At 42.7% G+C, this 26,597-nt stretch overlaps 1 protein-coding gene across 3 annotated transcripts in view; it reads left to right on the forward strand.

Moving 5' to 3' along the window:
- Positions 1–26,597, forward strand: part of KIAA1210 (KIAA1210 ortholog) — a 50,317-nt gene that overhangs the window by 14,950 nt on the left and 8,770 nt on the right. For all 3 annotated transcript variants that reach the window (XM_077186040.1, XM_077186039.1, XM_054641718.2), the window contains exons 2-8: positions 13,057–13,127; positions 17,965–18,133; positions 20,384–20,513; positions 22,941–23,099; positions 23,675–23,740; positions 25,614–25,826; positions 26,355–26,472. In XM_077186040.1, the coding sequence (XP_077042155.1) occupies positions 13,057–13,127; positions 17,965–18,133; positions 20,384–20,513; positions 22,941–23,099; positions 23,675–23,740; positions 25,614–25,826; positions 26,355–26,472 (926 nt within the window). The remainder of the gene's footprint in view (positions 1–13,056; positions 13,128–17,964; positions 18,134–20,383; positions 20,514–22,940; positions 23,100–23,674; positions 23,741–25,613; positions 25,827–26,354; positions 26,473–26,597) is intronic.

A 26,597-nucleotide genomic window follows, 5' to 3' on the forward strand; every position in this document is an offset into this window, starting at 1 on the left:
TCCAAAGATAAATATAGTGTGTTAGAAGCTATATAAAATATTTGGCTGAAAGCTTTATGTGCCAGCTCAGTCTGGTTTCTATAGCAGACTATAAGAAAATGTATTTAACTGTATTTAATGTGGTCACTCAGGATTTCATGGTGCCTTTCACAAACAATCCCAGAATTATGGACATTTCAGCTTGAATGTCTTCTGCTTTGCCAAGCTTTGCACTTCCAGTGGGGTATTGTGTTCTTTTCTTATATTCCATAATTGTCAAAAAATGCTGATGTGCACTTTTATCCTGCAAAGAAGTTCAGCATTTGGGTAAAGCAAGTTGGTCAATGAATGTACCAGTAGAATTTTCAATATATTTCTAGATTGTTTGAGATGAAAGCAATTGCCAATCTAAAATGATGTTATGACCATGAAATTGAGTAAAATATGTTCTCTGTTAGCTTATGTGCTGCTGCTGTATTTTGTGTTGTTGCTGTTCAGATAAATGTCAGGAGGAGATTGTGGTGATCGCTGGGTTTATTCTGAAGATGGCACAGAGCTGTCCACCTGATGGGTGGCTGTCTGTCCACTGGCCCTGCACCTTCACCCCAGCCTTCTTGTTGAAGAGGCTCATAGGGGATGGTGGAAATCCCAAAAAATCCCTTTGTCCTTGCAGCCAGTTGCACTTTTTACAACTTTCACATGTTTGTGTGGTCGTTTGAGCCTTTGGCTTCCCATCCACAGCCAGCAGCTGCTGCTTTAGCTGGGACAGTGACAAGTGCATGGGAAGTGCTTTAAAGCTCCTCCAACTGCTACTGCAGGAGCAGCTTGGCCCGGGGCAGGCTGAGCCTGCTGGCTCCTCTCTGTCAGCAGCTCCTCATCCTCCCCTGCCTCCCTCCCTGCTGGAGCCTGCATTGCTGCAGGGCTGAGGAGAGGCACTGCTGACTGCAGGGAGAGATGCATTGCTGCCGACTGACTGCAGGGAGCCATGCATTGCTGCTGCTGACTGCAGGGAGAGATGTTTTGCTGCTGCTGACTGCAGGGAGAGATGCTTTGCTGCTGCTGACTGCAGGGAGAGATGCTTTGCTGCTGCTGACTGCAGGGAGCCATGCATTGCTGCTGACTGACTGCAGGGAGCCATGCATTGCTGCTGACTGACTGCAGGGAGAGATGCATTGCTGCTGACTGACTGCAGGGAGCCATGCATTGCTGCTGCTGACTGCAGGGAGCCATGCATTGCTGCTGCTGACTGCAGGGAGGGATGCTTTGCTCTTTGGCACTGTTTTAGACATGAAGAATCTCTCCAAGACTCCAGGCTGTTTAAAGAGAGACACTGAGTTCCCTGGCCATCCCTGCCTGTGGCATCCCCCAGTATCATCTCAGCTCAGCCATGGTCCATGGGCTCAGCTGGCAGCTTTGGAATCAGTGCAGGCTTCCTGGGAGCAGTGGCAGGGTCACTGTCCTTGTGATGATCTGGGATCTATCTGTCTGTGTGGCTGATGAATTCAGGAGAGGTGAAATGCTTCCCATAAACACTTTGGTATACTTAAATATGTCTGTTTACATGTCTTTTTATTGTACATCACTTTAGCATATTACTTCATAAGAGAAAGAATCCCCCATTAACAGCTTTTCAGTGTTGGGGGATTTTGAGATGAAACTATCTGAGTATGATAGGTGGTTTCTGCCCAGCAAAGCAAGTTCACCTGTGCAGACAATCCTTGGATGAGTTTCAAGAAACAGGTTTTATGGAAGGTGGAGAGCTCTTCCCACTAAGCCAAATCAGAGAGTGTGAGCTGAGGTAGAAAGACTCCTCAGGGGTTGTGAGTCTCTTGGAGGAATCTTTCATGTTCCTGTATTAGGCAATTGTACAGTGTTTGGATACTTGTGAGCATTTTGTCTTCAGCCCACAGGAATCATTCAGTGCTCTGCCTGGTATTTAATGTATAGAGACCTAAGTCCTGTTTTCTTATTCAAAAATAGCAGAGAGGGTGAACAAAAGCAGTTAGGAGGTGTCAGAGCCATGGCACTGCAGGGAGTTGGGCACTGTTAGTACAATGGTGCTGTATTATTAACCAAAAAATCAACTACTTCTCTTTGTGATTCACTCTGTTTGACTCATCTTTGTGCAAAAAGTTCAATTCTGCTTTAATCCAGCAGTGAATCACTCCCATCTCCTCATTCTGTTCGTGCTTCTCTCTGGATGGTGTTTGTTTTTGCAGGCACAGTGGTACAGTGTGTTTGCTGGCTGTAGGCAGAGGAATTCCAAGCAGTCCTGTTTGTTTGGTTTCAGTAGAACAGCCCTTTTGCTATCACCAAGGTTCTGAGTATTTGGCTGATATGCTGTCAGATTGACCTCCACTGCTGCTTGTCCTACATCCCTTGCAGTGGAGCAGAAGCTTGGGCTGGAACAATCTGCTAAATGTGATTCTCACTCTTCTGCATCCTTTCACCATCAGGTTTTTTGTCTGATTTTGCCAGACTTAGCCATGAAAACATCTTGTCATAATTTTCCCTTGTGTTCTCTTCTTAGACAGAAACTTCTGCTGCTCCGTGTCTAGCTTTGTAGCCCTAGAGCCAACTGGAGAGATTAATTTGTCATTTCCTCCTTGTGCAGAGTTCTACAAAGTTTTAGGCTTTCATATCTGCTGTGATGTAAAGGCCTAGAATTGGATGGAAAAGCTGAAATCTGATGATACGTGGGACAAAAATGCAGTGGGTTCAAGTTGTGCTTCCAGCAGATAACCTACCTGAGCTGGTGGAGGGCAGCTGGAGCTGATTACCAGCCAGATTTGAGGAAATCTGAGATAAGTCTGTCCATGGGGAAACAGGAAAAAAACCCCAAGGTAATTCCAAGGTTGATTCTCTTCCACCCCCCTGCTGTAAGAAGACAGTTGAGCACAAGGTGTTCTACACTAACGTGATTCAAGCTCATAGTTCTGCATTTCATCTGTTATTGTCTCAGGGTTGGTAAAACTATTACAGATTAAGTAGTTTTAAATATTATTTTGAATACAGCAAATACTAACTGCAAACTCTCATATTTTTTGTTTATCTTATTATTTTATTCGTAATTATTTTTTTCAAGTTTGCAGTTGGCCTCCCAGTCCATTGGGGGAGTCACTGTATAAACAAAAAAAAAAACCCCAGGCAGTTGATATCCTGTCTGATTTTGCTTGCAGATGCTGAGCAGTCACTGCTCATCACTGGGCCAAAAGTCAAGGATGTGCCAACAGCCCAATGTTTCCAACACAATGTGTGTGAAAAAGGCCACACACATCATTATTCATTTCTTTAGCTGCACTGTTACACCTGTGTGTGCTGCTGCATTTGGAGAGGTGTCCAGGTGCCAAGACATTCTGTGCTCTGTTGTGTCCTGTCTCCATGTGTAGCATGTTGGTATCTTTGTGACTGTTGTGCTTCAACCCCAGCAATTCAGCCCCACAACAGCCACTTCCTCACTCTCCCAACTGCTGGGACTGGAGAGGGAATTATTAATTAATTGGAGAGGGTAAATGTGAGAAAACTCTTGGGTTGAGATCAAGACAATTTAATAGGTAAAGCAATGTCATGCACACAAGCAAAGCAAAACAAGGAATTTATTCCCCAGGGCAGGCAGGTGTTCAGCCTCCCCTGAACAGCAGGGCTCTGTCACATGTAATGGTGACAAGAAGACAAACACCACCCCTCCAAATGCCCCCCTTCATCCTTCCCCTCCAGTTTTCCGTGCTGAGGATGAGGCCCCATGGTCTGGGACATCCCTGGGGTCAGTTGGGATCCCTGTCCTGGCTGTGTCCCCTCCCAGCTCCTTGTGCAGCCCCAGCCTCTCGCTGCTGGGGTGGGCTGAGGAGCAGAGAGGGCTCTGGGTGAGACCTGCTTAGTGCTGAAGGAAGCATCTCTGAGTTATCAGCAGTGGTTCAAGCACAAATCCAAACCACAGCTCTGTACCAGCTGCTAGGATGAAAATGGCCTCAGCCCAGAGCAGGGTGCTCTTAGAGGGAATTGCAGCTCTCTCAGTCAGAGCAGGGAAACTTGGCTGTGCAGACAAAGCTGCTTGATCTTGCTTTCCAACCATCCATCCACAGCCAGGATGGCATTCCAGCTTCAGAATTTTGTGGTGGTTGTTCCTTTTGGCCCCTGAGATTCAAGGATCTGGTGTTAATTAGTGAGCTAAATATTTGACTTGTATTCATGATGAATTCATTTATGCTTAAACATTCTCAGGAGCATGTAACTGTGCACTTCTGCTGGGGCTTCCAGGTATCACTCATCTGACAAGGCTCTTGTGATCCACACAGTAGCTCTGATGCAAATGAGATGTATTTGAGTGCTCTAGCTCAGAATTAGGATGGAGACATTGTGATAACCATCAAGCTATCTCTGTACATGGGAAAATACTGACCTGACAGAGGTGTGGAGGAATTGTTTGCTGGTTCACTCTAGCAGCCACACTGCTTTCCATCATTTCAGTTCAGTGAAAAGAATGTTTCAAAAGCTTAAATTAAAAAGATGCAAGTTGTCTCATTGCTTCCTTTCTTGCAGCCCTGGCCTGTGAAGATCTTACAGAATGTCTGTCCCCATCTGATTCTCTCCCCCTGCTTGTCACTACCCCATCTTGCAGTTCTTGTTGTCTTTGGTGCCAGTTTCTGCTGTCATGGTACCATCTCTGCCCCTGATGCTGCTGTATCACTGCCTTAAAATACAGTGGGAATTCAGCTTGATACTGCATTGGTGCAAAACACCATTAGCTCAGATAATCTTATTTTAGATGATCCTGTTTTAGAGAGGTATTTGTGTCTGGAATCCCAGAGAAGTGGGATCCCTTTTTAGTAGTTGCTCATGCTAGAGCAAAAGGTCAGGAGTTGCCCTTGGGACAGAAATGGCTCAGGAAGTGCCCTGGGCACATGGATGATCTCCCTTGGCTCCAGGAATTCTCCATGTGCTTCAAGACCATTGCACTTCAGGAGCTGCCTAATTTGAGGCTCTAGAGAGAGCAGAGCAGGCATAGTAGGAGGTTTTCTTTAGGGTAGAAGAAGGGAGGGAAATAAAACCATCAAACTTCCCACAGAGCTCCCTCTGCAAGCACAGAGGCTGCCTCTGGCCTTCCCTGATCAGGAGCCAGGATGGGCTCTGAACTGCAGAAATGCCCAGGGCAGTGGGAACTCAGGGTGAGCCAGGCAGACACTGTGTTTCAACTGGAAAGGAGCTGGCCTTGTTTTTATTTGTTGTGTGTACAGGCAGCAGATACTGACAAATAGGCTTTGGGACTTCACATGAAGAGAGATTTCCTGAGCTTCCTGCCAAAGGCAGCTTCTGAGACCACAAAGCCTGTGTTTTATTTGCTTCTTTATAGCCAAAGGATGGCTGGCTGGTTTTATGGGATTTTGATCTTCAGAGAAAAATTGTAACAGTTTCTCCCAGCATTTTCTGTTTTCCTCCCTTTTTAATTTTTTTTAAAATTTTTTTTAAGTGCACTTTGAATTCTAGGCCATTACATGTCTTTGTTATCTTTTGTCCTGAGAAGTTTCATTGTATCTGAAGATTTTTTTTTCCCTCCATCTTTAACCAAAAGTTGAAGGATAAGTGACTGTTTAGAAAAAACCTTAAAAAAAAGAAAGTTTTAGATGTAGCCTGAAGTTCCATGTTTCAGTTCTGGTGTTCAGTTCTCTATTGTTACAGCCTCATTTTTCCTGCAATAGTCAGACAGCTTAATTTGGTGAAAATGCCTCCAGAGGTGATATTTAACCCTCCCACAGGGCTCATGAAGCTTTGCAGGAGTTCAGTGTGACCATGGTGATTCCACAGGTAAAGAAGCTCATGGCTGAGTGATAAATAACCTGGTTCTTGTTAGAAATCCAGTAATTTCCTGAAAGAGCCAGGAAAACCAGTGAATTTACCCAAATCCCAGCCCAATAGTCTCCATCTGCTAGAATAGGTTTAGAAGACAAGCTCTGTCTCATAGATTTTGCTGTCTTTTACTTGTCACCTTCAGAATTTGCAGATATTGACCATTTCCATGAAGTTTTCTCAGGCTCACAGACTTTCAGCCCCTATAGAGCATGTTGGCAAACCTCTCCTTTGCCACCTTCTGCTGATCCCTACAGAGCAGCCCACAGACCCCCAGGGCTCTGCACACCCCAGGTCACATCCCAGTCATCTAAATTTATGCTTGAAGGCTCCAGGGGAAACAAAATTAATTAGGAATTTGGAGAGGGGGTAAAAAGCACATACACAAGCTAGAAAACAGTGGCTAAATATGCCCACCACCAAATCTGGGATGGAAGATTACACTCACTTGTGGAATTTACCACTTGGAGAGGCAGAGACCGTGAGCTTGACTTTTATTCCCATACTTGACTCTCTGACACCTTGACTCTGCTGGCATGAGGCTTGTCTGCTGTTCAGTGATGGTGGTTGACATTTCCTGTTGCTTTGCCTTGAGTCCATTTCCAGAGGCAGTGATGCTCTCTGGGAGCAGCTGCCAGCTGGCAAAGGCAGCCTTGGTTACATCCCTGATGGTTTTTAAATGCATGTTCCTCCTCCTCCACAGCTACTTCAAATGTATCCCTGTCAAGTGGATCTGAGGGTGTCTCCTGCTGCTGGCAAATGGTTCCTTTAGTGTGGTTGCTGGAAGGCTTTGCTATTCCTTTTCTTCTTTTTAGGAAGAGTGGGAGAAGATCCTCATTCCAGCTGCTTCCTGAAATTTCCCCAGTGTGTTGGTGTGAAGAAAAAGAATTACTACATGGGAAAAGCTTACTCCTATGCTAATGCCAAGTGGTGGAATTTAACTGGGTCATTTAATGGCCATTCCTTTAAAATGGAGACAGTCTGGGGCCAAAATCTTGCTGTGGCTTAGATCATGATTTTGTTAGAGCCAGTCTTGATTTGGGCAAATTTCTGTCACATTTCTCTGCAAATGCACTGTAAAATCTGTGATAAATTATTCTTAGGGATGGGCTATCAAGAACCATTTTCCTTGGCTTTTGGCCAGCAGGTAGATATTTGCTGTATTGTCTGAGCTGATGCAAACTTGCAGCAGAGATCTTGCACAGACAGCAGCTACCCAAGATCATGCTAATAAGAACAGCAGAGTAATTAGGGGCATGAGGACAGCTTGAAGTGGCACCAAACCAAGTTAATCTGTCTGGCATTGGTGCCAAGTGTTGCAAAGCTCTGGGACTTCACTTTGGCCTCCTGAGCTGAGTACAACCCAAAGCTGCCCTGCTGCTGGCACCTGCCTCAGGTTTACAGTCAGTCCCCACATGCAGGGACACAATTCCCCAGTGCTGAACCAACAAATGGCAGCAGTGCAGGGGACAGAGGAATTGACTCTGAGTTTCTGGACTGGGAACAGAGTGCTTATGAATTTTTCCCATTTACCCTTCCCCCTTCTTATCCTCTTGCCTTCTCACACAATTACAGAATGAGTCTGTGTGACTGTATGAAAGGCATTTCCTCCTCTTACTTTTTTTTTTTTTAAAAGTCTGCTTCAGCCCACCAGCTGCTTTCCATTAGTGTTGCACACACACTCACTAGGAGGGCAGGACATAATGCTTCAGGCACTGTTGAACAGCAGAAATCCTTCAGAATTGCTGTCAGGCAGAGCCTTCTCAAGGCAGATTGTAGCAAACAGGAGTTCAGCACATTGGGACCTGTCTTCTGGAGAGTCTTCACAGAGGAGCCAAGGTGTGGGGACAGAGGGGGTTGGGGGCATTGTCTGAATGCAAGGTGAGAGCTGGGAACAGATCTCTCCATGTGCATGGTTGTTGCTCTGGGTATCTTGTCAGGGTTAGGAGCTGAATGTTGTCTGTTGCTATGGGGAATTATGACTCCCTGCTTGATTCTGGGAGGATATTTTATTGATAATAAATATTATCCAGATGCTTATCCAGACTTCCTAGTGGGTGCTACTGCTGTATTTATTATTTGTGATCCTTGGAGAAGGACCTTAAACCTTCTTGAACTATCTCTCCTTCAGTGAAAATTACAAGATCAATATTCTAAAACTTTATAAACTCTTCCCCTCCCCATTACCAGTGGAGAGAGTAGCAAGAATCCTGGTGTAAACTCCTGTTTGTGCTAATCTTTTACACCTACATTAAAGAGTCATGGGAGGGATCCCATGGGAGGGACCCCATGGGAGACACCAGCTAGGGGCTGGCAAAAATCCCTGGGAATTCCATCCTAGGAGCACTCCATTGTAGAAGAGCACAGTGGGATCAGCTGTACAAGGTCAGGTCCTGGCTCCCCCTCTCCTGTTGGATTGCACCCTGTTTCAACAAAGCTGTTTTGTTGAATCCCACACTGTTCAGCATTTTCTGTGACCGTGGGCCTTGAGTGCAGGTCACTCATCTCATGGAGAGCAAAGGAAGCTTTGGTTGCTGAGTTTCTGATATGCTCAAGGGATGTGAAAATTGAATAGAAATCTGGCTGGCTTTGCTATTGCTATGATTGACTCTGAAATCCTGTTCAGTGAAGTTGCAGAGGATAAACTTTACTTCACTTAGCTGTTATTGGATTAATGAGTTCATTGATAGCTTGTTGGGCTCCCTGAGAGAAAAGCCATCAACCACATTTTGTCAGAACCAAGTCCTCTAATGTGCTTTAATAAGAGAGAACAAAATTTAATCTCTCATTCACCTTTTGCTGCAGAATGTAATCTGAATATTAAACCATCCTGCATTCTGTGGGTTTTTTTTGAACCTTGGTTTTCAGGAGAAATAGAGGGGCTTTCTCTGAGGTCCTGCAGTAGCTTGAAGTGTGTTCTGGGGGAGGCTGGCTGCAGGGTGCTGACCTGGAGGACCAGATGAGGTCCACAGGCTCCATTTTCCTGTGCTGATGCCTCTTGCTGTGGAAAGTGTGTGTCCTGAAATCTGGACCATAAGCTTGATTTCAAATAATTTTTGTAGCATGGAGGAAATTGGTCTTTAAAAGCCCCAGGCAAAAATTTCACCTCTTTCTCTTGGCTGCTTGCCACTGTCTGTCTTCTATAGGCCATGAAGATGCTAACTGAATGCAGTGCCTTGCATTCTTGAGGCTTTATTTCCTCAAGCATTTATTTGATAAGAAAGAGGCTGTTCAGGGTTCAGCATCTCCTTTGATCTCTCTGTCATAAGGCCTTGTGGAATGCTGATGCAGAACCATGGACTGAAGCTGAAGAAGCACTGAAGGTGGGCTGGGAGCTTGCCTGCTCTGCAATTTCCAAGTCTTCTGCTCCACTGGAGAGCCAGCAAGGAGGCTGTGTCCTTTTCTGAGGCTGAGCAGAGAGCATTTCTCTTGAACCTTTGTTAAATTCAGGAAACTTGAGTCCTGTACAAAGCTAACTTCCCAGGAGTCCTTAAATACACAAACCAAGCAGTGAAAGGGAATTGTCTTTTATTCATTTGGTGAGATTCTCTCACCCCTTACCCCCCATGTACATACTGAGTCATGTGCTCAGCTCAGCAAAGCAAATGGTCAGAGCACCATCCTGGAACTTTATTTCTCTTGCCCTATCACTGCCCTCCCATAGAGAACTCCAAATATTTGTCCACTTGGTTCAGTTTGCAAAGGGGAGACAAGGACATTTCTCCTGTTCTTGGAGATTTCTCATTACTTTTCAGACTCATTAGTTCCTGTAATGAGTTGAAGGGCTCTGAGTGAATGCAGCACAGTGGGGTTATCAATGGAAATGTTATGTGGGATAGCAGAGAGAGCCTAGATCTAAACATCAAACCAAGTGAGGGTAGCGGTGACTGCTAAGTTCCATTCTCTGTTTTAAAGGTGAAGCAAATCCTGCAACTTTATAGGGGTTTAATTGCTTTAAAGCACACCCTAGCAATGAGAATAGGGTGTAATAATGTCAATATTATTTTTGTGATTGCATCTACATAGGAAGCCACTCTTTGCAAGTAATTAATTAATTCACATTTGTGGTAATCCAGCCCATCATGCTGTGCAGGGAGAGGCAAAAGCTGTGCTTTTGGTAAACTTTCAGTCTTTTCCATGGCCCTGCATAGGAATTGATGCAGTGGATTTACTGGCCATGGCTGGATCTTGCTTTTGAGGGGTGTGGCAGAGATTCAACATCTTGTGTGCCCTGTAGCTCTGCAGCAGGAGGTCTGTGCACATGCAGGGATTGCAAAAACTGTTAGAGAGAGGACTAAGAACATATTAGAAAGGTATAGACTGGGGAAATGCCCCCACTGTTCCACACTGAGGAGAAGTCTCCTGCATCCCTGTGCAAGCATCTCCTCCCAGCTGTCCTGGGGCACCTCAGGAGTATCAGAAATATGCTCTAAAGGCCATTTATTTAACCTGATATTTTTATCACTGAAAATCGATACACAGACAGTATTTGTTTAAAACTTTGTCTCTGATGGTGTAATGCTCTGGGAGAGCTCACAGGGGGTCAGTACAGCTGATTGCACTGGATGTACAGGGTATTGATACATCCTGACACTCTGTCTGTCTGCTGTTATTAAGGCCTGGCAGTGGTGGATGTCTGGAGGTTTTATTGGTTAATGCCTGTGCACTCATGTGTACTTGGATTGATGGGGTTTTGTCCTTTTTCTCCATTACACTGACCTCCAGGCTAGGGCTTGTGGCTCAGAACATTTGCTAGCTGTTCTCTGTAAAGTACAACTCACTGCCACCAGAATTTGAAGTCTAAATGTCACCTAATTGCTAACTTTCCTCCAGGTTTGTCATCAGGTTTTCAATGATGGAACCTCCACTTTGCTGGTGGAATATATACACCATATATTATACAGTTTTTTTCCTGTAATTCAGCTACTTCAACTAACTCAGAGCTTGAGAAAATCTGTAATGTTCAGTTCACTGGAAAAAGATGATGAGGTCCTAAATGGGGCACCTCTGTAGTTGACATTTGAGCTCCATGTGCCCCAGAGAACTCAACTATAAAATTGAGTTAATGCTGGAGCTGATTTGACTGTGAAGAAGCTGCCTCAGAGCTGAACTGATTTGCAGTTGTAGCTCTACTTGTATAAAAGATATACCAGTTGGAAATATATGAGTTACAATAAACACTGCAGTCAAAATATCTTCAAGGGCTGGAAGGATTCTGAGTGAGCAGCTGAGATGATTGAGTTAAATAAATGTTGAACTGATGCAAACAAATCTGGATCTGAAAGCATCAATTTTCTCTTGCTTTGGTTGAACTGAAGGTAGAAAAGCAGAAGTTAGAGATCTAAATGAGCCAAATTCCAGGTCCACTCACATTCTGTGAAAATAAACTCAAGTCTGGAGACTTGTCAGTTTGTCCTTGTAAATTTGTTGAATGCTTTCTCAATATTTTATTTCAAATGCATTTCCCTTTACCTAAGAAAAATCTAATTCAGTGTGCATGGTGTATAAAGTTGAGAGGAAAAATTGGAACCATTTTAATATAAAGAAGGAGTCTATAAGAAAGTCTACTGATGACTGCTTTAAAGAAAGTATGTAGGAAATGCAAACATTTTCATAGATAATTGATGAGAAAAGGGGAAAAAAGGATAAAAGTTGAATGGTTATGATCATCCTGAAGAAAACTTGGAAATCTTATTTTTTATTGCTTGTCAATATTGTCTGGCAATTGTTTCAAGAACAACCTCAGTGCATCTCAGTTAGGAAAGGTGTAATCAGTCCTGGTTGTTGCAATGACTTTTTCATTGGTTTTTAACAAGCAGAAGTGAGATTCTTTGGAACTAGACTGTGTTGATGCTCTCCTGTGCCCAGTGCTCCCAGGGGATCTGTTTGACTGCACTTTGCTTCTCTTTTGTACCTCCCCAATTCCTCCCCAGAGCTCAGCAGCTTTACAGTTGCCATGTCTGTGTGGTGAGTGCAGGGAATGCTTTACTCCATGGCCTCTTTTGTCACAGGAGCCCTCCTGTTTCACCTCCATGAGCTGCTCCTTTCTTTTCTCTGACAGACACCTCTGCCTCCGAGTTTGTGCACTTCATCTTTTAAGGCTGTCTGAAGATGTGGGCTCATAGAAATGTCCCAGTGCTTTTGGGCATGACAGATTTTAGAGTATGTGGGTGATGTAGAAGAAATGGAAGAGTTTAGTGATTGGCCAAACTGGTACAGAATCACAATCTTGTTTGCTGTTGAGATATTTGACTTGGCTGTATTGTTACACCACTTAAATGTGGCAAATTGTTAGATGTGCTCTATGCAGAAAAGAGAGCAGGATTTGGTTGTAAAGATTCTTACTCTTTGAGTCCTGACAGCATATGGGAACCTCTACTTACATAAAAGCATCACTGAGGTACCTTCCATAACAAAGGACAGTGTTCATGAGCTGCCCTGCTAAACTGTCACACTTCCATTGTTGCTTGACATTTGTAACTCCTGTGGTCTGCTGCTTCATTCCTTTGTCTGTGACAGACACCCCTTTGGAAAATACAAAGTGGAGCCAGTTACCACTGAATGATGTTAAAACCAGGCTGGACTTCTGTTTTCATCGGGGAGGAAGATGATGCCATCAGCTAATTTGGTTGATCAATAGCCCCGCTGGCGATAAGGTTTCAGAGCTTGTGGTTAAAAGCTGATTGCACTGCATCCAAAATAAATTTGATCTATTGGTTTCCACAAATGTAGCATGGCCTGGAATGATGTTTCAGTGCTGATGCTTAACTGGTTTTAATAATGATGACAGACTAGACTGGTGCCTGCTGTGAGCACACTGTGATGCATGAACCCTGGGCAGCTGAGCACTTCTGCTTTTTACAGTAGTGTGGAGCTGTCACTCCCTAGCACAGGTTCATCATTCTAAGACTGGGAAGCATTACAGTGTTTGCTGAGCAAGGGTAATGGCATCTTTCCTGAAAGCAAGCGCTGATTCTGGACTCCTAGCAAGACAGAGGTGCTGGCAATGATTAGACTGGATTGTTAGTTGTGGCTGGAGAAGTAAGTGTCACTGAAAAAATGAAAAGTTCTGTGGCCAAAGTGCCCAAAAGTGTGCAAGGCGTGGTTCTGATAGCCATTTGGGCATGTAGTTTTAGAAAAGATTCAGCTGTGTTGTTTCTTCATGCTGGGTGGGACCATATTCTGCTGGGGAGATGGACTAAAATTAAACTGATGCTTTCATCTCTGTTTCAGTGACTATATAATGGCCACGAGGCCCACAGAGGTCACACAGTCACCTGGAGACACAGTGGAAGAGTGCACAGGTAAGCAGCTGTTCTCTGAATGTACACCTGATTTGGAAGATTTGTTTTCTTCAATTACTCAGGTCTGTAGTGATCTGTTTTGCAGTGTTGTTTCCTGAGGGCTTCTTTTGTAGTGTAAAGAAAATTCTGTGTGTCTCTGTCAGCTGTGAGTATTATGGAAAAGATGATTTAATGTGCAATACTGGAGTGACATATCCTGTTGGAGGATATTCCTTTTGATTCTGACCTGGATTTTAAAAGCAGGATGTTAGAGCTTGAAGGGCTGATTGTTGTGCCTGCACTGATGGATCCTGCAGAGGTGGGAGCTGAGCCTGGTAAAAATCCTCTGTCTGTGGGAGCTGTATCAGACCCCCAGCAGCCTCTCTCTGCCTCTGGCCACAGGCAGACATTTGTTACTTATTCTTTAATCTGTGGCATGGTCTGATGCAGTGTGAAGGAATTGAATAACAGGCAAGAAAGTAAAATACCTTACTTATGCCAGACTTGTTTACATTAAAGGATATCCCCTTTGCCAGTTTGAATATGAGGAATAGCATCATGTCTGAAGCATCTCTGGAGAAGTGGCTGTCACACCATTGGATTTTTCTCTTTTTCCTTTGGCTAATGTTTTGCAATAATCTTAAGTGTTTGTGTTTTAAAGGTCATCTTGCTTTATCCTTTAGAAATATATTTGCCACTATCAAAATATTGTTAGAAGAGATAAGCAAATGGCAAAGTGACTGTTAGTTGAACTCTGCTTGGCAGATGGATAGAGGTGAAGAAAGTGCAATGATAGATGCTCAGCACTCTCTGGTTTCTTAGATTTATAATCTAATTTGTCACACAGTCTGGTGCTATCCCAGCAATCTGGTAAGCTTGTGTGAAGCCCATGCATGAAAATTTTGTACTCAGGTTTGCTAAAAGATTCAGAAAAGAGATCAAATTCTCACCTGGGTGATAGGAAAAGCAGGACATGGCTCATGATCTGAAGTGTTGGCTCTAAATCCACCAGGAATATTTCTGACCCTAAATGAACAACATTTTTAAATAGTTAAAGGCTGCTGTGCTGTTGTCAAGGAGTTCAGGAGACACTTGGCTGGACCTGGACAAAGCCATTTTAGATCTTCTGTTTACTTCCAAAGGTAATGAAGGATTGCCTCACCTCTCCCTCTCCATAATTAGCTGATGATGTAAAGGCTCTGGGAGGGTGAAATCCCCACCTTCACAGTCCAGTCAGTCACACTGATTTATGGAGGTTTGCCTTGTTGTTTGTAGTGCAAGGCTCCCATGCATGCTGCTCCTTCTCTGGGGCAGGAACCAAAACCTTCCAGCACCCAGTGTTGGTGGTACTGAATTCCATGATTTTATTGCCTGTCTGCCAATATCTGGTATTTGCATGAAGCTAGAATCATGACAATTTCTGAGAATCTTATCTATGGGTTGGGATTTTTTCTAGGTGTTCTTAATGTTGAAACTATCTAGTCCTTGGATTTGAGGGAAACAAAAGATAGAAAATATCAGATAGAAAATATCAGAAAACTGACTGCATCCTAGGAAGTCAGAGACCATAGGAGATCCCCAAATGAATGGTTTAATTTGAATATGATCACTGACCTCTCAAATCAGATGTTCTCTATGCTTTTTGTAGTTTCAATTTTTTGCACTGGAAGAAGCAACCTTTTCTTTTATCTTATTATAGGGAAAAACTATTCAATGAGTAGAAACTCCTGAGTTAATTTTCTCTGTGCACAGGAGACCTAATGAAACAAGCAATACACTTACAGTAAAATATACAGAATCCACAGACTTTACAGAGAAAGGAAAATGCTTATTCCTACTTCTTTTCTCTTATAGTTGGCTAAAACATAGCATAAGCAACTAATTTTTGGGAAGGCTTTTCCTTTTTAGGGCAGTAACCTAGAAATTTAGTATTTTATTTTTAATGCCATAAAACAAGATTGGCAACCATAATATTTCAAAAATCACCAGTGGATGAAGGGGAAATAGGCATAGTTGTTTGAGCTTGGGTTTTTGTTATGCAATGGTTTTTCTCCCATTTTAAGTATTAAGGTCCTCTTGTATTTTATTAGTCCAAGTACCAATTTATTGTGATGTTGGGCTGTTTCACAGTGCACTGGGATGTAGGCACCTTTAGCTGAAAGGTGGCATCCTTTTAGTGGTGTGCAAAACCAGAGCACAGCTGTTCCCAGCAGGAAGCAAACAAGAGCATTGTCTTTCTGAGCCATGTCTGTTTTGCTAAGTGCTCTCTCACTGAACAGTCCCACAGCTTTCATCTGCACCCAGCACTGAGTGCCCAGCAGTGATTTGATCTTTTTTTACATAAAAATATGGCAAGTGCCAGTCTCTGGAACCGCAGGGAAACTTGCTGTCCTCTCATTCATCTGAGGCAAGTGAATGTTTGCAGCTGAGCAGAGCATGGTTGAAGAGGAGTTATTGCTGGAGGGGATGTACCCCACACAGCAGTAATAAATTAGAGTCCAGAGGAGGCACTGAAGTGACTGATGTGTCTGCATCAGATCCTCTCTGTTACACAATGGTCCAAGTGCTGTCCCATGCCAGCTGGGGATTGCTCACTGGCAGTGTTTGGAAATCCTTTCTGCAGCCTCCATTCTGCAGTTAGCACCACTTCTGACTAGAAAAGTATTTGGAGTAGTACCTTGGCAATGTTTGCTTTTGTGGCAAGACTTATGTCTGTTTCTCTCAAGCATCCTTAGGATCACTTGCTGTTGTGTGGTGGGCTTTTTGTTTTGGTTTGGTTTTTTTTAACACTCTCCTGGTTCTCTGGAAATGCCAGCATCTAATTAAGCTCATCAATAATGCCTGCACTAGAATCCAGCTTGCTTTCTGTCTCTACAGCTGACAGTTCACCAGTGTACATGACCAATATACATGTCCTTGTTTCTCATTTAGATAGATTTTGAGTTGCAGAGCTCTTTGCCTGTCTCAAGTTTGCCATTTCATTCTTTGAGTCATTGGCTGTGTTAGCAGTCATTGCAGAATTGATAATTTTGGGGAACTGCTTCCATTAAACTCGTTAAACTTTAGTTTTGCCTATCTAAGGTAAACCAGATCAGCTTTGACAAGTTTCCTGGAAGAATACCACACAGATTGTCTAGTTGTGGACAGGAAAGACAGGAATGGTCAGGATGTGTTTCCAAAGGCTCTGAGGCACACTATCAATGCCTGTTTTACTGGAGAGGCTCTGGGTGCTTGCTGACCTGTCCTCTCCTGCCATTCTTGCTCCAGCTGCAGCACGAAGCTCATTGAACCCTCTGGGAGTCTTAACAAATCCCAAACCCTTGGGATTAGCTCTGGGCCACAGCAATAAATACAACCTGTGTGTTTTCTGTGGCTGTCTCATTCATTTATTGCCCGGTAAGCAGCAGTGGAAGGTAAAAAGGCCTTCCACTGATAAACCCTCCCCAGAGCAGCCACATCCCATTGTTATTGTGGGACTGCAGTGAGGTCTCACTTTCCATGGTTTGAAAGATGCTTTGGTCTCAGGAGCAGCCCAGGTCACTTGGACAGCAGCTGCAGGTCTCTGGGGGCTCTGCACAGGGGTAGCTGTGTCACCAGGCGTGGGGACACTGTGGCAATGTCCTCGTGTGTCCTGACACATGGTGCTGGCACTGGGCTGAGGAGCAGGGAGGAGACAGGGGGAGTAGATCTCAGTATCATTGTTTGTTTCTCAAAGTGGCCACTGTCTGCTGCAGCTGTGTGGTGGCACTTTCAGCCCAGATAAGGCCCATTGGCAGAGATCCCTGCACGTACAGGGCACACGTTGAGACAGAGCATCACCAACTAAATCATTGCTGGGAGAGAAAATAATTGTCTGGAAAGAATGCCCTGCTTATGAAGGAATCCTCCAGCTGTGGGCATGTGTTATGCCAACTGCTGTAATGTATTATTTGAACAATGAAGCTGGCTCAGATATGCAATGATGTTATTGCTCTGAGTGTGTATTTAAGTCAATCACAGGGGTCTTAGCACAATAGTTTGGCCCAAACCAGTCAAAGTGACCCTCAGTGCAAGGGTCAGGGACAAAATGCAGGACTTGTGTGCTGAAAGAAAATATACATAAGAATGTTGAAGTATCTTAGCTCTTATTAAAAATAAAAGATCAGTGATGTTTCATGCTGGGTTTTATTTTTGGGGTTTTTTTTTGTATTTTCATTTGGACTATGGAAAATCTGAAACCAAATTAACAGTTTTCCAATTGTGTTCTTAGGGCTGCTCTGTTTGGGGCTCTCATGTCCTGCAAGACAATGTCTTAATTTAAGTTTGCTTCTTTGTCCCTGGAGGGGTTGTTGATTTTATTTTGGGACAGTTGTTTAATGTGGAAAGAGATATTTTGGTTTTGGAGTTTATAAATTCCATTTCCAGTTTCAATCTTTTTGCCAATGTTGAATGTCCTTCACGTGCTGTCTCCTTAGAGCACTGAATAAAGAATAAGCAGAACTAAACCAAACTAAGTAAAGAACATTAATACTTAAAGACATTGACAGCAATTTTTATTGAAGACACACCAGGTATGATCACTGTTCAGTTGTAGATAGATACAATCTCTATATAAAGTATGTTTTTGCATAGACTGGAACCTAGGTAGGCACCACTATTGTCAGCTTAATGCCAGTGTTGCTCTATAGGAACCAAATGTAATAATTGAAGCCTCACCTTTCACTGGACTCCAGCACTGAATTATTTACAGAGGAGCTGACTGAAACTGAATGGGCTGCTCTAGCTTTGAGCCTTCCTCCAGGATTTAAGAGATAACATTACCCAAGTTAAGCAATACTACCAACTTTCACAAATTTTCTTTTTTTTTGCCATGTTGCAGGAAAGAAAAAATCCAAATTTCAGACTTTCAAGAACTTCTTTGCCAAGAAGAAAAGGAAAGAACCTCCACCTCCCAGGGGAGAGAGTAATTTAAAACCTTGCCAGTCCAGCAGCGATGTCAGCATCGCTGTGCTCAACACTGCTGCACTTCATTCACCGGGGGAGGCTGGGTAAGCTGCCAGGGAAGGAAAATAAATAAAAGTGGACCTCTCACAGCAGTAGGATGAAAGCATGAGTTGGCCCCTTAGGAGCAGCCTCTGTCCAAATTTGTGCAAAACAAGCCCTAATGCTGATGAAGGAATTCCAGGAATTTCCTCTTTCTTTGCTAGAGCTCGAAGAGTCAGCCTGGAAAGGAGGGGGAGGGCAGAGGGGCAGGGTGATCCAACCTCTTAGCCCAAGAGTGCAGCATAAATATACATATACATATACATATACACAGCCTGGAATTACAGAGGAATGTAGATTTGCACATAAGAGGCTGATCTGTACTAAAGCTGCAGTTAATTCTATATTTAATCCTGTGCTTTTTTTTTTTTTTTTAATGCCGGTGACTGCCAGAAGAAAATACAGTAATTCTCTTGCCAATACATCTGATACATATGCAGAGAGAGAAAAAGACAGAGATCTTGTACTGGCAGTCTCAAGAATAAGGAGACCTCAGCCCTTATGGGTAAAGAATTCCCCAGATGGAAAGGCAAATACATCCTAATGCACATGCATTCTTTGCAATAAATAAAATATGCCAGCTAATAGTGAACATACATTGCAGTAAATAAAAGCTGTATGACTGTTTTTCTTAATGCAGTAATATTATGTCTTGCCCATATGGAGTACTTCTCATGCTGAAAAGGACTATAAAATCAAACATAAAAGGATGGGATGGCCTCATTAATGATGAAATAAGGCAAGTGCCTTGCTTGTGTGTAGAGCTGCTGTCCTGTAGACTTACAGAGACATTAACCATGATGTATAATGGGAGGAAGCACAAACTCTGACCTGTGCTGTGAGAGAAACAGCTCTGATTGCCTTCAACACCACATAAACTTAGAGCAAATTTTTTTTACCCTGCTGTGAGGCTGTGTATAACTGCAGACTGACTGACTACACCTTTGGGGCAGCAGAAGGGTTAGTCCAGCAACTAGGGGAGGTGTCTCTGGAGATGTGAAGAAGGGGGATGCAGGAGGAAAAAGAGTTATTAGTTTGAGGTTTTTTAATGTAGTGCATTTACTTAATGAATGTTCACAGTCTTTCTCAGCTTCTAAATAAAGAGAGAATCTATGGTTAGGCAAAGAGCCTATTTGACTTCCTTGCAGAAGAGCTTTGACATACTGAGTTTCTCATGACAGAGTTGTGTTTTCCCCAGAGCCAAATTTTCAGAGGCAAAGCATTGCCTGTGCAGCATCTGAGCCAGGGAATCCATGTAATTTGTATTTATTAATAATAGTCTCATGGCCAAAAATGAGAAAATATTCTATGATGCTTTTCAGTTCAAGACTGGGATGAAATCCTGGTAGAGGCTATCCTTGTTGTCTTTTGGGCAAAGTAATGTACAAACAGTACCTGCCTATGCTGGTGGAACTTGGTTCATAAATGATTTGGAGCCTTCCTTGTTGTGCCACTCAAATGCAAAATTTTCTCTGCATAACTTAATAGCCCAAGCCCAATCAATCTCAGTTAATTACAACTCAGTTAACAGCTGCTGTGGGAACTCATCATTGCTTCACTGGGCTGAGCACCCAATGAGCACAGGAGCAGAGCAGGAATGTCTTACCTAGGCACTTTAACCTGGCCATTGATGGTCTGTAACTGGAGCCATGGGCACTTGTCCCATCTACATTTTTTAATACACTTGGGATCTGACCATATTTAGGATGTGGGTGAATTCAACTGGTTTTATTGCTGAACATGAGAGGATTTGAGTCAAGTTTGTTAATATATCAAAGTTAAATTTTCTGCTCACATTTACAAGAAGGGGAAAAAGCAATCCACCATCTTTGGCAGGTATGCAGGCACAGAGCAGGCTGCAAAAGCTGGATCCTGAATGTCTCATGTTAGCCACACTGCCACCAAAGGAGGACAGGGGACTCCTATTGTCCTTTCTGCACCTTTCCTAGGGTGGTTTGCATCCACTTCACTCCTAACATGGGACATAATCACACTGGACTCCCTCTCTAGTCAGCAAACTGAGCTGTGTGTTCAATGCAGATGCTGAGTGCATTGCAAAGGGACATCTGCATTTCATCAAATGTGTTCCTGCTCTCTTCTGAGTATAAAAGAAGCAAACAGTGACTGTCTTAAACATGCATGAATCTGAAGTGAAGCATGATGCATCCCACTCTGGCCTCTTTATCCTCCTCCCTCTGCCCTGGTGGTGTGGGGATGTACCCAGTGCATGACCACCCATCTTCCTTCCATTCCAGGCCCAAGGGTAGCATGGGGAACAAAGCCTTGTCCCATGACAGTGTCTTCATTTTGGAGTCTGCACCAGGAAATGTGACAGGTGATGCCTTGTCTCAGGAAAACAGACCTGGAAGAGTGAGAACTTTGCAGGTGAGGACATCATCCCCTCATCAGTAGTGCTGCTTTTTGTCAGCTGTCTCCCAGGAAAGTCTGCTGCTTGATTCCTTTTGCTGTGTGCCTTAGGATTTTGCTGACTGAAGCATCTAAAGCCAAATTTGCTACTTTTGGATCTACTCTGCCTCTTGGAAGCTAAATTTCTGAGCAGTCCTGGTGCTTTCAGCCTTGCCCAGGTCTCATAGTGTGTGAAGTGAATCCAGTTCATGAACTCTTGGAAACTTTCTTTATTAAGTGTGTCTTCTTCCAATGGGATTTATCTTCTTTACTTCACAGCTACTGCTTTTGGGTTAAGGCCATTTATTTATACTGTAGTGCGTCCCTTACACTGTTATTCTTTAAATATTATTTGTGTTACTCTTTTTGGCAGTTCTGGCTCAGATGTTTTCACTATTCATGGTAATGCCAGTGGCTGTGTAAGTATGTGGGATGATGGATATGTCAGGATGCTCTGACAGCTTTATTTATGTATTTATTCTCTTGATCTCTGCTAGCAAAAGATACTGTATTCTGCTGGGTCATTTCCTTTTTCCAAGGCAATACTGAACCCTCCTTGACAGCTCCCTTATGAACTGTTGGTTATATTAATTGCATTTCACTAACTGCCCAGCTTGGAACACTCAGATAAAAGTTTAAGGTTTTTCCAGAGACTGAATACAAATGGCTGATAAAGGAGCCAAAGATCATTGAAATTCCTCCTTTGCTCAGTGTGAGCTTCATGTTGCAAAAGACAATTGAGTCACATGTTAAGTAATAGAAGATGCACAGAGGGACTTGTTCCTCTCTAAGGCTGCAAAACAGGCAAAGCTATTTTTTGTATAACTAAAGGAGTAGCAGAAGAAAACATGCTTGTATATTACAGAACATTGTTAGGGGGAAAAAAGCTCTTTTCATACTGTTTGCAGTCCACTGTGCCCTCTCCCCATCCATCATGCTGCACAGTAATGTAATACTGCCAGCACTATTTTGGTAGCTCTGACAGACAGGCTTTTTCTGTGAGCTTGACTCTTGTCAGAATAAAAGCCAAGCACTAATAAAAGCAGTTACTTTCTTAGCAATGTAAATTTACTTCTACCAGTAGAAGACAGAATGCAAATTCAGTTTCCCCCACACCACTTTGCTGTCTGCATGTAATAAATTTAATAAATCTAAGACAGGAAGTTGTGAAAAGAGACCAAAGCAAAATTGACTTTCTGTCTTTTCCTTCCCATTAAGTGCACACTTATGTTTTATGCCTTGTGTTGCACATTTATCACTGTATTGCAATATATTGCCAAAAATTGCAAAAGGAAGCTGTTTGAATGGGGGATTGGTGTTCTAGACATTGTGCTACCCTGTGTGGCAGCTAGATCTATAGGAATTACATTGCAAATGAACCTTGCTAAATAAGAATTGCAGGTTTTTAGGTCTATTTTACAGAGGTGTAAATGACTGCATAGATTGCACGAAAACACAAAACTAGGCTTAAAATTACCCAATGTGGTTTAATAAGCAAAGAAACAGAAGAATTAAGTCTGCATGTTTATCTTGGGAATATTCTGTTGAGATGTTTTCAGTTGAAGGACAAAGTTTGTGTTCAGACCTTGTTTCTATTCCAGCTTTGTCACAGCTGACAGACTTAAGCCAAGAATTTTAGTAATGGTGTTTCCTGAGATCTGAACATTTTTAGTTTGAGGGAACATCTGGCTGCTTGTGAGTTTGCAGACTTTGTTGTATTTTTCTAGGGTCAGGGCCGGCCAGAGCATTCTTTTGTGAATCCTGGAAAAAAATCCCCACACTCCTTTACAAACAAAGTTGCTCCTGGCTGCTGTTACCATTCTTGCTGCAGACATGACCAGGATGTGATGGTGGGGGAAATTAACAAGGAATTCATTAGGATGGACCAGAAATGAAATTAATTTGGTATTGTATAAAAATTGTGACTCAGCTACTTGTGTGGGAGAGGGCTGTAACAAGCTTTCAAATTTGAAGAGTTTTATTGAGGGAAAGGTGACTTCATAAACCTGGGATTAGAATGCTGACTGACAATACTTTGTGTGACTAAATACTTAAATTTATGTGACTAAATAATTAAATCTGTAATTTGAAAGTTTTTAATTTAAATGGAGTAAATATGTAGTAAATTTTCTGAAATGGTGAAAATCCTGTCTCCTTTTGTTAAATTACTGAATAAAACTGATTTTACTTTTAATTTTATACCAACGCCAGTTTTAATGATGGGTCCTTGATGAATGAAGCTGGATAAAATTTTATTAATGGTTCTTTTCTATAAATGGTCTGTTACTTCAAGTTTTTGTGTTAACTAAAAGATTCTGCATATCTAATAGGAGCATCTGGATTGCAATGTCCAGAACATCTTTAAATTGTACCATTGAAAGTTTATATTCTATATTTCAACCACAGCTTCAGTTGCAGAAGAATGTCAAACTTGGATCACCTCCTCTTGTTATAACTGGGAAAAAACTGGAAGATGCAGGTGCAGTTTCTGAAGATGATGGTTTACCTAGAAGCCCTCCTGAAATTTCAACCCTTCACGAAGTTCTGACAGATTCGCCAAACAAGGTATAATTGTCATGTCACCTTAGAGACCATCCATACAGATGGATAAAAGAAGACAAAATCTGTCTAGAAAAGGGGAAAACCATTTTGTGATAAAACATGATAGAACAGATCAGTTAGAACCAGAAGAAATTGCCTAGATGGATTGTGGACTTTTCACTCTGAGGTACAGCTAGAAATTGACCCTACAAATACCCTTTCTGTGTACAATTTTCCATGCTTTTATGTAGACCAGGACTCTGACCTCTATCATTAGCAAATGTGTGGTTTCAGACTTCAGTGAACTTGTGAGAATTTGTAAATCTGATGATTTTAAAACAATAGCCCAAAATAACTTTATAGAATGTACTGCCTCCTGTGCTCAGCCTTCCTGGTGTATCTCAATGCAGGAGAAATCTCCCCTGCTTTATGTTTGATGCCAATGGAGAAATTAAACTCACTGTGTAAGGCAGGGACCCAGTGACCCTTCCTTTATTTTTCCTCTTGTGTTTTCTCATAATTAGCACTGGATATCCAACTCAAGATGATTCAGTGTGATACTTCCCTTGACTTACCCTCTTCCTCCTTTTATCCCACAGTCCTCCAACCCTGTTCAGCGTCATAGCTCTTTGAGTTTAGGCGGGACAGACAGTGAAGATGAACAGGTAAATAGCTCCTTTTCCTGATAATACACTTCCTTGAGATGGCATATGTGGAGTCTGTATGGAGCCAGTACAGTAATTTTATTTTTTAAAATTTATTCTGGGTACAATGTATCCTAGGAAACAATTCTTTAGGAGTCCAGAGTGAGGCAAATGATACTTTAAATGTACTTCTCAGGGTTTTCAATAAGAAATAAAGACAGGCAGAAATCTATTGGTAAGTGGGTTGTGTCAACAGCACAGAGGCAGCTCTGTGACAGTATCAATCTATAAAGTTACACAAAACATTGGAGCAGGCAAAGACTTCAGTTCTGCTCCCATGTGCCAGGGCTCCCATATCAAACAATCACACCTTCCCATCAGCAGTGGCTTGTGAGCAATGCCCTCCATCTCTCTTATCATGGGAAATGATTGCAGGACCAGCCTTTCCTGATGGCAGGTATTCCACAGGAAAGGGTGGGTTTTAATTTGCAATTTTCTTTGGATGGTAAATGACCATGAGAAGCAGCAGGTTCTGCTCTCAGAACAACACAGTCCTTGACCAGATTGGAAAAATGTGCAGAGGTCATATTTTTTGATGTATACCTTGACAGTTTTTGTAGATGAGATGTGAAGATATTTTCATGATCTTTAAAGCTCCATCAGCAAGGTGTTTGAAACGCTGTGTTACATCCTAAGCTTAAACAAAACTAAACTGCAAATGCCAGGCACAGTGCAATGGCAGAGTGTCACCCAGCTTTATGAATGAAGCTTCTTTGGAATTTTGCAAGTGTTCCAGAAAGTTTGATCTGCATTTCAAAACAGTAGCAAAACCACTCAAACTTCACGTTTAGTGGGCTTTAGAGCAAACATTTCTGTAAACCCTTAATTTTGATTGCACAATCCTGGGTTACTGCTGTTCAGTTCCCCAGGGCAGCATTGCTGTGAGGATGAGATCCACAGCACTGTCTGGAAGATGGTTCTGATATTCTGAAAAGCATTTAATTTTCCTAAAAGTTGATATTGAAAGAGAAAAGTGGCTATGGCAGCTTTCTTAGAGATAATGAGGAGCAGGCATCCGTGCTATTTCTGTGGCTTTTAAATAATGTATTTGTGCGGCGGGTCGCGTTACTGGGAAGAAGAGGCAGCTGTACGAACGGCAGCAGTGTCTCCTGCTGGTGTGTGCACAAACTGCAAACGCTTTGCAGATGGGATTGGGCTGGGGACGGGCTGAGGCTCTCCCTGCGGCAGAGACAGCGATTGCTCCTTCTGTGTTATGCACTGTGTGTTCAGCTGAACACACAGAAGCCAGTAATCTCTCTGCACAGATGACTTTAGGCATGCATTTTAAAATGAGGATTTATGCCCTAAACTAGAGCCATTTCAAGCTTCTGAAATGGAATGAGCTGACAAAGGAAATGTTCCAGAGATGTGGGGAAGTAAAGCAAAAGATACGGAGCCTTGTATTGCAAATCAAAGGCGACTCCGACAAAGGGGAGAGAATGATGAGGAGGACTCCAAAGATATCAGAGGGCTAATTAATTACTTTATTATACTGTATTATTCTATACATCTAAAACTGAATCTGCCAAGCACTCAACCCTGCACACAACTGCTCACACTGCACAGAATCTTGTGGCTGTCAGTGACAGTCCCAACACACACACACACCTGGCCCTGATAGGCCAAGGAAACAAAACCCCATCACCGTGGGTGAACAATCTCCATGTTGCATTCTACTTTGGCACAAACACAGGCACAGCAAATGAGATAAGAATTGTCTTTTCTTTCTTTGAGGTTCAGAGAATGTGAATCTCAGAAATCCTGGGGAAGAATTGCATCTTGCTTTTCTCTGTGAAGAGAAATGTGGCACCAGCATTGTGTTTGTGTTTTACAGATACCTTCTGGAGCTTCCTCCAGGCCCATCAGTCCTTTATCCTCTGCCACTCAGGGCACCCCCATGTCAGGAGGCAGCAGCTTCCTTCCTGTGGATTTCACCATCCCTGCCAGTCCCCTGGGCTGCCTGGACACCTCAGCAGCCCGGCACAGGATTGCCATCAACCCTCGCAGACAGAGGGGCTTCACCAACAAGCACCAGCTGCCCCTCCAGGTGGGTGCTTTCTGCAAAAGAGTCACTGGGCAGAAGGAAATGAGTGTGAGGTTTTAATTTTTATGCTAAATATTTTAATTTCTTTCTTCTTTCCTATCCACATTCCTTTACCTCTTCCATTGGAAGAAGGGAAAAGCACCTCTTTTACACCAACCAACCAACCAACCAACCAACCAACCAACCAACCAACCAACCAACCAACCAACCAAGAAAGACTCTGAAAACTTCAGTATCATGAAAACTGAAGAAAAATGCAATTTTTGGTTTTCATTATTGAGCCAAAAATTGTGGGTTAAGCTTCATTTGTAAAAAGACTTCTGGTGTTTGAAAAACTAAATGTAGTTTTATAGAGGCCTAAGTCTATTTTTACAAATCTAGTTCTTAAGTAGAATAGTACATTACTCACAGTGTTGGTAAATTACATGAGGGAGGTTTTGTTTCTATGATTTCAGTATTCATAGAAATGCATGTGTGTAAACTGCAATTTTTGTGCATAATTCTTTAATTAAAGCATCTTCACTTCTTTAGGTAGAACAGCTGGAAAATGAGACTTGTCTTCCTGCACCTCCAGAAAAGAAGGGAAATTCAACAGAACTACTTGAGAGTGACAAACATAAAAGTGATTGGGAAGGCAATGAAGACAGAGGTATTGCTACTTTGGGTGCTTGAACTCTTCTGCATAACACTGACAGGACCTGTCTGAATTGTTAGTCCTTCCAAACTAGGCATCTTTTGGTTCTGTAACATAAAACCAGTACTGGCTGCTGAATT

This window comes from Agelaius phoeniceus, chromosome 14 (assembly GCF_051311805.1).
Source record: "Agelaius phoeniceus isolate bAgePho1 chromosome 14, bAgePho1.hap1, whole genome shotgun sequence".
Classification (NCBI taxonomy): domain Eukaryota; kingdom Metazoa; phylum Chordata; class Aves; order Passeriformes; family Icteridae; genus Agelaius; species Agelaius phoeniceus.